The 10,813-nt window shown below is 37.0% G+C and overlaps 2 protein-coding genes across 2 annotated transcripts; both read left to right on the top strand.

Moving 5' to 3' along the window:
- Positions 1 to 4,297: 4,297 nt before the first annotated feature.
- On the top strand, positions 4,298 to 7,261 carry LOC143566250 (subtilisin-like protease SBT2.6). Its single transcript, XM_077052999.1, has 5 exons — positions 4,298 to 4,358; positions 4,434 to 4,570; positions 5,124 to 5,391; positions 6,052 to 6,333; positions 6,539 to 7,261. Exons 1-5 carry the CDS (start codon positions 4,298 to 4,300, stop codon positions 6,943 to 6,945), a joined length of 1,155 nt encoding a protein of 384 aa, XP_076909114.1. The 3' UTR covers positions 6,946 to 7,261.
- A 2,395-nt stretch (positions 7,262 to 9,656) lies between these two features.
- Positions 9,657 to 10,688, top strand: LOC143566251 (uncharacterized). Its single transcript, XM_077053000.1, has 4 exons — positions 9,657 to 9,794; positions 9,879 to 9,998; positions 10,089 to 10,167; positions 10,590 to 10,688. The coding sequence occupies exons 1-4, from the start codon at positions 9,739 to 9,741 to the stop codon at positions 10,686 to 10,688; spliced, it is 354 nt and encodes a 117-aa protein (XP_076909115.1). The 5' UTR covers positions 9,657 to 9,738.
- The last annotated feature ends 125 nt before the right edge of the window (positions 10,689 to 10,813 follow it).

Consider the following 10,813-nt stretch of genomic DNA (forward strand, 5'->3'; position numbering starts at 1 on the left):
TTACTGTTGTTTTCACCTTCGTAATAATTGCGGTTGTTCTTGTCTGTGTAGGAAAAGTATCATATTCTTCCAAAATTATTACATATCATGAACTCATCTTCGTTTGACTTCTACTTAAGGGTTTCACCTTCATCAGTATCCGCTTTCATTGTAATCAAATTCATTCCTTTCGAAACCCCGATGTAAACCGACTATTTATGTTTAACACAATTGACAATGGCACTCCATGCCTTGTCACAATCTTGCTAATGAACTCCTTAACTAACATTTCCGATGAGATGGCTTCTCATATTGGTATAAAGTGAGCACCTTCTTCAAACGGTCCACAATCACCCAGTTAGTATCATGGTTTCTAGCAGTATTATCTTTCAAATCTCTATGTAACCCGATAATTCATTCCTTTTCTTTTTCATCTTGCTCCCATTCTTTATAACTTCTATTGCGTCTTGCAGATCTCGCTCATGAAATCCGAAGTGCTAACTAATTTATACAACTTAATCGTCATGATAGCCTCTTCAACTTTACGACTTAGCGCGTCAGCGACCTCATTAGCCTCACCAGGATAATACTTGATTTCAAAATCACAATTCTTTTATCAGCCTTACCCATCTTCTTGTCTTATATTCTGTTCCTTCTGCTTGAAGAGATATCAAAATTCTTATGACATGTATTAATAGTACACCTTGAAAACCTAGCATACAATTATTCTTTCTTCAGCGTTTCCAACACCTCTTTCAAGTGTTCAGCATGGTCGGACTTATCCCTTGAATAATCAAAACTATCGTCTATGAAAGCAATGGCATATTTGTCCTAATATCGGATGACATGCCCTATTCATCATAACCATAAATGCTGATTGAGCATTCGTCTATCCAAACGATATCACGAGAAACTCGTAGTATTCATCTCGCGTCTGAAATGTTGTCTTAGGGATGTCTGCCTCTTTCACCTTCAACTGATGATAGCCTGCTCTGAGGTCTATTTGCGAGGACCAAATCTCACCTTGCATTTGATCAAACAAATCATCAATTTGTGGCAACAAATATCTATCCTTCAAAGTAAGTTTGTTCACCTCGCAGTAATCTATACACATTCTCATACTTCCGTCTTTCCCTTCAAGAACATCACCGGTACACCCCCGTAGGGAAATACTCGGCATATAACACCTTCGTCGAGGAGTTCCTGTAGTTGGGACATTAACTCTTTCATCTTGGACGGCGACATACGGTAAGGTGCTTTCGCGAAGGGTTGTGCTCCTGGTATTGACTCTATCTGGAATTCTGCCTTTCGTTCCAGTGGTAACTCGGAAGGTCCTATGGGAACACTTCTGGTTAGTCACACACTAGATGAACATTTTTAATTTCCTTCCTGTCGGCCGTAGCTTTGACAACAAACGCCAGGTTGGCACTGCACCCTCGTCTTAACAAACCTTCAGCTTCTATTATCGCAATGACGTTAAGCCTTGCACTTTCCTTATTACCACACACCGTCACTGTACTGCCATCCAATGACATAAACCTTATCAACTTACTCTTACATGCATATGATCTTTAAACTCAAACGTCAAATCCATTCCCCAAACGACATCGAACTCTCTTAAGTTCAATCATAAAGAGTTGCAAGGAACTCACGTCCCTCTAGTTCTACCTTACAATTCTTAACCGTTGTCATACTTTAACGAAAGTATCGCTAGTGGTCTCTTCCATAAAGTTTCAGGTACACAACTACATTCTTCTTAGCGTCTTCTTTTATTTTTGCTAAACTATGTAGCCTCATCCTTTCATGCATGCTCACTTAGGATATCTTGACAATCACCCGTACTTCTCGTTCATCTCCGCTTCCTCGTCGTTCGCTTAGTTACTCCCGATCCCAGCAAGTTCCCTTATGGAGTTAACTACTGCAGGCATACTACATGTCTTGACTCATTCTATTTGGTTTATCTCCGTTTCTTTCATGTTGCTTCCACTAGGATTCCCTAGTTTGGACTACCTTTTATGCTTTAGCGAACATTGTTGGCATTGTATTTCAAAACAATTGAGAAAATCCCTTAGTGTTCATGAATACAAGCTCCAAGCATGATCCTTCTTCATTACTTCCTAAAGTCGATGTCCAACTACTTTTGTATATCGCTTTGACACATCTTCTTCAATAGGCGTCTGGTTGGCATGTGTCTTACCACAGCGTCCAGTACGACTCTTTGCGCTCGTCCCTTTTGTAGCAGTCATCTATCTTATCTCTAAGGAAACACAAACGTTATCACTCTAGGAATTACTTAGCACATGATTCGTAAGGTAAGTAGTTAACGACAGTGGCCAAGTGTAATTAACTCTTTACATTACTCCTCAGGTTCTACATATTTCTCTTTGTGATTTCCCTTGTGCTAGTTCCTACTTCTCACACAATCATAACATACATATAACCTACATTCTTATCCCTAACAATTAAGCTAGCATACACACATTCTTTCTTTAGAAATTAAGCTAACATTCAAATATTCTTTCTATAGCAATTAAGCTAACTTCCTTACACATTCTTACATTATGCATGAAATTAATCATATACATTACCTTTACCGAGCTTGCTAGAGTGACACATGACATTCTTGAACTGGCATCTTCTTTCTTTTCTTACTTAAATCCCATTCTCTGTTCGAGTCTAAGCATGTAGGATGCTTAAATCTCTTGAACTTTGCTCTGATACCAACTTGTAAGGCCCCGTTACCGGTGCCTCACATTTGGACGTTGGATTTACTCATCATCATAGTTCTAATTATCAGAGTTAATAAAAACTTACGCGGAATATAAAATCTTTTATAAAACATTTCATATCAATTCAAAACTTGTCTTAAACAAACAACCTGTCTTTCAAAATAAACAACATTAAACATAAAACATAAAACATCTTGAGTCTTCCGATGCCAGCCTCTTATCCAATGCCACGTGTTCCCCTCAAGCGAGTTGCCTTATCCTACTCACCTGCGTGCATACTAAAAGTCAGCTACGCTGAGTGAATTCTAGTTAATCAGGCAACATACATTACATTCCCATACATACATACGTATCTGAAGACACGTATTTTCATATTTCCTTACATACTTACATATATACTTACTTACATACTTCCATTCATACATATACGTTTTAAAGAGCATTTCGCACTATAACCTTCACCGATACTATTAGGGTCGGTTCCCTACATTCACCGATACTATTAGGGTTGGTTCCCTACATTCGCAGATACTATTAGGGTCGGTTCCCTACATTCGCCGATACTATTAGTGCCGGTTCCCTTCCTAACCATACCTTCCATTCATTCTACCTTTCTTTATATGATCGTTCTTTCACACATACTCACTTCATTACGTGCTTACATACATACATGATTCACACTAGACATACTACATATTACCTTCACTGCCGATACGTGCAATATCCGAAGATCGTTCACGCACCGACAAGCATTCATTCATAACGTTCAATTCATACATATAAATCATACATGGCATACATATCATACTTACAATATTCATAGCATTACAACTTGACAGCACGTGCAATATCCGAAGATCGTTCACGTGCCGACAATCAATCATTCATAACTTTCACATAATCACATAAGGCATACACTTATCACTTAGGATAAGTGTATTAACAATCACATCGAGTATGCACACAGCCCCGAAAACACAACAAGGAGATGGGGCTAGAAACTCACCTGGATCTTATTTCTTTCTCCGTTAATAGTTAATCCTTTCTTTAGTTGAGCTCTGCTAACTGTATATAAGTTACACGTATCAATACTCGGCTGATCTAATCTAACGGTCTTGTATTAGATTACTTTTACTTAGCATATATATAGTTTTCCTTTATTTTAATATTTGTCTTTCTTTGGTAATCTTTCTGCCATACCCTTGCTTTCGAACCATCCAGGTAATCCAATGTAATCAAGCCTTAATGTAATCAAATCTTGGATATGTAAGCGAGCATAAATGTAAGCGAACTTACATTAAGTGAACTTACATTAGCGAACTTACATTAAGAGAACTTACATTAAGCGAACTTATATCAAGCGAACTTGCTGTAAGCGAACTTATATGTACGTGAACTTAATTGTAAGCGAACTTATATGCACGCGAACATATTTGTAAGCGAACTTGCTTGGGCTGCTGTCCACGGGTTCGGTTCATCGCACGTTTCGCGACCTTAATACACTTATTATGATTCGGCCTTAGCCCCAAACGTTCCCTTACCGTTTGTGGTCCAAACTTGACCCGAATTAACGTAAAGCTTGGATCTTTATGGCTAATATGCTCAAAACTAGATCTAGGGTTTCTTTATACGAGCCTTATATGTCCATAAGTTCGTTAAATCCATTTTAAACATCAAGTTTGCAACTTTAACACATAATAAGGTCCGATTTACTATCCTACTCAGTTTCATGCGAAACCGCGAAGGCTCTTGGTGTAGTTGGATTCGTTCTTGCTGTGGAAAACGCATCACCGGGCACAAAGTTTGACCCGGTGCCTGTTGGCATGCCAGGAAATATCATCACTGATGTCAGCAAGTCAGAGGTACGTGTGTAGGAGAGCTAAACTGGTCTTGTTCGCATGTTGGCGGGTCCGTCACGGACCCAAAGTTCGTGTCAAACACATGAACCGGAACACAACATAAGTATTTGCAAGTCAACACGGACATAACTTGTTTAACCCGATTTTTTCCCCGCGTATTAATACTTTAAATGTTCAATTTTACAGCAAAAAATACAAATGCATATAATACAATTAGTTTTTAATTATAAAATCCTATGTCAATTTCTCTTCTTAAGTTTTACAATTTGGCATTAAATGCCAACTAATTCATTTAGTGACATATAAAATATTCTAAATATAAAAAAATAATTGGGTTAAATGGGCCAACCCGCGAACCCACCTGGTTTAGCTAAACGGGTTTGCGTGTTCGGCCCAGAACTGACCCGAAACCGTTTACACTAAACTTAAACCTGAGATTTTCGTGTTAGGTTTGTGTCGTGTTAGAAATTCACACCCCAACTTCTGTACTAGTTTATTAATGTATCGTTGAGTTACCAACTTTTTAATCACTATAACATTTTTTGTACTGTTTTAGGAGCTTATTGATTATTATAATGTCTCGACTTCAAGGGATTGGACGGGCCGGGTAAAGAGTTTTAAAGCAGTCGGGTCAATTGGAAACGGGCTGGAGCCCGTTCTTCACAAATCAGCACCAATGGTGGCATTGTTCTCGGCCCGAGGCCCGAATATAAAAGATTACAGCTTTCGAGATGCGGATCTTTTGAAGCCTGATATTCTAGCACCGGGTTCTTTGATTTGGGCTTCATGGTCCCCCGATGGAACAGATGAGGCTAATTTCATAGGTTAAAATTACACTTTGGACCATTTTTTGACCCGTTTTATTTTTAACTAAATTTCTTGATTTTGCCTGTTTGATCTGTTAAGAGATAAAAAATAATATGAATTGGCCCGTTAACGAGTAACGGGTCGAAATTGCCAGCTCTGGCTGATAATCTGATATAGTTAAGTATTTCTTTTTAATTAAATTTGGCATGTTAAAGATAAAACACAATCTGAGTCGGCCCGTTAATAAGTAACGGGTCAAAATTGCCAGCTCTAATGATATAACTAAAAACTAAATTTAAATACTTTTTAACTAAATTTGTTGCTTTTTCCAATTTGATCTGATAAAACAAAATCAGCCCATTAACAAGTAGCGGGTCGACATTGTTATCTTTAGCTGATATAACTAAAAAATAATATAACTGAGGTCTGAGTATTTCTTATTAAGTAAATTCCTTGCTTTTACCAATTATTTTCACCTGCTGATATACATAATTTGAACCGGCTCGTTAACAAGCAACAGGTCTTATTTGGCAGCTCTAGCTGATAATCTGATATAATAATAATAATAATAATACAACTCAATACCTCCTTTTAGCTAAACATTTTGCTTTTACCAATTGACGGGCCGAATTTACCCGCTCTAGCTAATATAATTGAATACTTTTTTGTTTGTGCAGGAGAACACTTTGCCATGATCTCTGGAACCAGCATGGCAGCACCACACTTAGCCGGGATCGCAGCTCTCATTAAGCAGAAGCACCCTCGGTGGAGCCCGGCCGCTATCAAATCAGCCCTGATGACAACCACAAATACACTTGATAGAGCCGGGAGCCCGATCCTTGCCCAACAATATTCGGGCTCTGAAACCATGACATTTGTCCGGGCCACACCATTTGATTATGGAAGCGGTCATGTTAACCCCCGGGCCGCTTTGGATCCGGGCCTCATTTTCGACGCAGGTATGTTTCTTTTGGCCCATTTACTTTTTGTTCATTATAATTAATTACTAGTTATTATTGGTATTTAGTTATCTATAGCCCACGGGCCCATTATAGGTTTGTTTAGAGTTTCTGAGTTGACTACATACCGATTTGGGTTATGTTTCATCTCAAACGGGCCAAATAAAAAACGTTACTTAAAAATGTTTTTAGTTCCTTTTTGAAGGTTATGAAGATTATATCGGGTTCTTATGCACGACACCCGGGCTCGACTCACACGAAATAAGAAACTACACACACCTACCATGCAACTACACCCTCGGCCACCCGTACAATCTAAACTCACCATCCATCGCGGTTTCCCATCTTGTACGAACCCAAACCGTGACCCGAACCGTCATAAACGTTAATGAAGAAGAAACATACAAGATCACAGCCCGAATGTCACCAGCCGTATCCATTGAAACGAGGCCGCAAGCCATGACACTTAAACCAGGCGCATCGGGTAAGTTCACGGTGACTCTAACTGTTCGGTCAGTCACCGGGAACTACAGCTTCGGGGAGGTTTTGTTAAAAGGTAACCGAGGGCACAAGGTTCGAGTCCCGGTTGTAGCCATGGGTTATGACCAGTAGTTTGTGTTTGATTGATTATTTTGTAAAAGTGGTAATAACGAAAAGTTGTAAAGAGTATTAAGTTTTGATGGTGCCAATGTTATGGAGGTTTGGTTGTACGTTATGCTTCTTCGGTTGTACACCGTCGGTGTAAAGGCGTAAAGGAAATGTTGGGATGCAATCGAGTCAAGAGGGTAAATTTTCGTGAGGAGGTTGCGTTGGCTCGGCTCGATGTAGTGTTGTTTTGATTGATGTATGTTTATCTAGAGTTGTAACTGTTAGAATTACAGAATGAATGTTGTAATGATTTGTATTTGTTGTAGTAGAGTTTATATATTTTTTTTATCTTAATGTCAAAGCTTCGTGCTTACTTGAAAATCCTAACGGGTATACCCGATACCTGACATGCAATTTCCCGATAAATGCTTGATGGGTAATGGGCCGGGTATGAGACACATTTTTACAAATGGATATGGGCATAAGATTACCAACACCCGGCCCGTTGTCATCCCTAGAAATAACGCAATTAATTGTATACATATCAAATGCATACATGAAAGAGATTAATACCAACACTACTACTAAGTGTCTAAAATCACTAACCATGCATGAATAGGGTTTGGGTTGTAAACAAACCAAATCGAATCAAACCGAACTAAAAGAAGCCCTGTTCATATTCGTTCGTTTAGCATTAAGTTTGTTCACGAACACTAACCGAATGGAAAATCTTGTTCGTGTTCATTCATTAAGGAATTAAACTTGTTCACAAACGCAAACGAACATATGCTATTTAAGGGGGAAAACCAACATTCTTAATCTAAAACATTAGACAATCACCTTAATTAAAGATATAGTTAAGCACTTGAGATAATAATAATCATATACATAATCATCTCCTGATCGATGATTTTATCCTGATAATGTTAACGAAGCACATGTCAAATTTGTTGCTAGTTAAAGCTAGACTCTATAAAATAAAAACAAACAAAACATAAACAATAAAATTATAATATTTTTTTTAACGATCAACAAACAACTTTAATAAAAAGAAAATCGTTACAAGCAAGAAAAAAATTGTAACTTTTAAATGTTAAGGTTTATTATTAGAACTAAAATATTATAAAATATAAAAGAAATCTTTTAACTAACGAATATAAACAAGCTCTGTTCATCTAACTAAACGAACAAAACAAAATGAACATTATATCATGGTGACAAAGCACCTGGTCCGGAAGGCATTTGAAACCCACTGAAAGCGTTCACGGTTGGTTTGTTTGCAATTTTCCAATCTATGGTTTTTGTTTTTTACCACTCAGTCACAAGTAACTGCTTTGAATCATTTCACTTTCATGTTCTTTTAATTTTAATTTAACCTAATTATGGTTCATGTTTAATTATCGATCCGGACTTGAGAATAGACATTGTTTCACCACTCAACAGACCTCAGCAGGGCGAACACGAACAAAGCCTTGTTCATGTCTGTTAATGAGGAAATAATGTGTTCACAAACACTTATCGAACGAAAATGAATGTGTCAACGAATACAAATAACACAAATAAAATCGGCAGGGCCTAGAGATTGAGACTGATGTATTCTAGAAAGCCTATAAATGAATCGAACGAACACGAACAAGGGCATGTTCATGTTCGTTCATTTAACTTTAAACGAACATGAACACTTAATCGAACACATATTTATGTCTGGTTCGTTTATTTAAAAAAATGAACATATATGAACAAATGTAAATGAACACAAACAAACATAAACGAACACAAATGAAAACACTTAAATGAACACAAATAAACTGACATAAACGACCATAAGTAAACGTATGTTCATGAACATAAATGACGAACGGAAGATGTGTTCATGTTCGTTCGTTTAATTAAACGAACACAATTTTTTTGTTCATGTTCGTTCATTTATTTAAATAAACGAACATAAATGAACTTCCCGCCGAACGATTCACAAACAGTTCGAACGTTCGGTTCTTTTATGGGCCTAGAGCTCGGCTCATGAGTCGTTTTTTAAAGCTCGAGCTCGACTCGTTTATTATTTGTTTATTAATTAATGTATACACATATTTTTAAATTATTGAGGAAACCTTAACGAGCCTAATGTCACGAAGCAATCCTCTTAGACTCCATGTGACGCCCGAAGGTCATCCAATTGGTCCACTTATGATCCGGGTATGCAGGCTTCGTCCTGCCTTGGATTCATAAGGCAATCGCAACTAGGCATGTACGCCTCCTTTCTCGTTGAGGCAGTGCTCAATAATGTCCGAGAAGAGCCTGGCAAACCCAAGCGTTAAGCACAAATTAAGCGATTCGATCTTCAAATATTTGGTCTGTGACACTAAGCTCAGCTAGTTGTGCAGTCAGTGTGTAATTAATATATAGAAGTACAAAAGAGTGAAAATAAAATTGAAAATTCACTAGGATCAACGAGCCTAAACGATATTCCAATACAAGGATCGAGCTTTGGAACTAAACAAGCTTTATTGAGGTTTCGGCTTGATAACTAAACGAGCTTTATTCCAGCAGTTTGCAAATGGCTTGGCTCGTTTGTTTTTTATTTTTCACATAATTAGGTTTGCATAATTTTTTATTATTATGATCTGCTCATCTTAAATATGTAAAGATAATTGCTGATATTATGTTTATACATTGCGGTTTAAGCATATCCTTAATTCTATGCACTTGCTTCGTTGCATACATTAGTCATTTTACATACATACATGTAATTGTTGTGTTTAATGTCTTTCAGATTATTAAAAGCTGTTGATTCCTTCGTTTCAATCCCTACAAATATTGATGGAGGAGCAAACGTTCTTTGACAAAATGATGATTAATCTTCGTTCCACCTGCAAGTACGTTTTACATTATTGTTCTAACATCGTTTGTTTCTTTTAAGTCTCTTATATTGTATCATATTTTAACTATTAGTTTTAAAGGTACTACACTGGATATCCAAAGGATCTTGGGCCATCTAAGGTTATTAATTTCACTTCAGAACGTGAATTCGTTCATCTGTTACATCAAGGTCACCCGGTGATTGTTGCGTTCACCATCAAGTATGAGATTTATATCTTTGTTATTTGCTGTTTTGCATATTGTTTTGTACAGTATACTTATTTGTTTATATGAGCTTAATTTTGTTGCAGGAGTAATTATACCAAACATCTTGACAAAGTCTTGTACGAAGCTGCTGCTGAGTTTGATCCCCAAATTAAATTTTTGCGCGTAAGTTGGTTATTCTAATATTGCCAATTTTAAACGTTCAACAATTCGTGTATTGGAAAACGATCATATACTCTAAAAACTATGAATGGGTTGATTTTTGGTTGCGTTTATCTCAAACGGGTCAAATTGAAAAATATAGCTAAAAGGGTCACACTGAACAGTATAGCTGAAGGGGTGAATGGTTGGGTTAAATTGAAAAATGTGGCCGAAAGGGTGAGCAGGTCAAATGGGTCAAATTGAAATATATAGCTGAGAAGGTCAAATGGGTCAAGCTTTTAAATAAATAGCTTGTTTATGTCACAACATTGTTTTTGTAATCTTAGTTATAATATTAGTTATTTGTCACAACTCTTGTTTTTATAAATGCACTTACTAACCATACTTAATTTTAATGATTTTCTGTTATTTATGACGTGTTTCAGGTCGAGTGTCCAAAATATATTGGATTCTGTATGACCCGACAAAAGAAGGATTATCCATTTATAGAAATGTTTCATAGCCCGTCGCACGTAAGTATTTGATATTTCTTGAAACAAAATCCAAATACACTATAAATCTGGTAAAATCGCGTTGAGTTGGGTTTTATTGACCAACTTTTTTTGTGTTTTTTAAAAATATTGAATAGTGGGGTGAAAGCATTTAACCC

This window comes from Bidens hawaiensis, unplaced genomic scaffold (genome assembly GCF_021521415.1).
Source record: "Bidens hawaiensis isolate Kalapana, Puna unplaced genomic scaffold, B.hawaiensis_p1.1 tig00022778_1, whole genome shotgun sequence".
NCBI lineage: Eukaryota > Viridiplantae > Streptophyta > Magnoliopsida > Asterales > Asteraceae > Bidens > Bidens hawaiensis.

What these genes read in the sequence shown, in the direction of transcription:
- LOC143566250 (XM_077052999.1), top strand. Translation starts at nt 4,298, where the DNA reads ATGGCTAATATGCTCAAAACTAGATCTAGGGTTTCTTTATACGAGCCT. An exon ending in CGAGCCTTATATGTCCATAA is followed by an intron (nt 4,359 to 4,433) that starts GTTCGTTAAATC and finishes TATCCTACTCAG; the next exon opens with TTTCATGCGAAACCGCGAAG. An exon ending in CTGATGTCAGCAAGTCAGAG is followed by an intron (nt 4,571 to 5,123) that starts GTACGTGTGTAG and finishes GTACTGTTTTAG; the next exon opens with GAGCTTATTGATTATTATAA.
- LOC143566251 (XM_077053000.1), top strand. Translation starts at nt 9,739, where the DNA reads ATGGAGGAGCAAACGTTCTTTGACAAAATGATGATTAATCTTCGTTCC. An exon ending in ATTGTTGCGTTCACCATCAA is followed by an intron (nt 9,999 to 10,088) that starts GTATGAGATTTA and finishes ATTTTGTTGCAG; the next exon opens with GAGTAATTATACCAAACATC. An exon ending in CCCAAATTAAATTTTTGCGC is followed by an intron (nt 10,168 to 10,589) that starts GTAAGTTGGTTA and finishes GACGTGTTTCAG; the next exon opens with GTCGAGTGTCCAAAATATAT.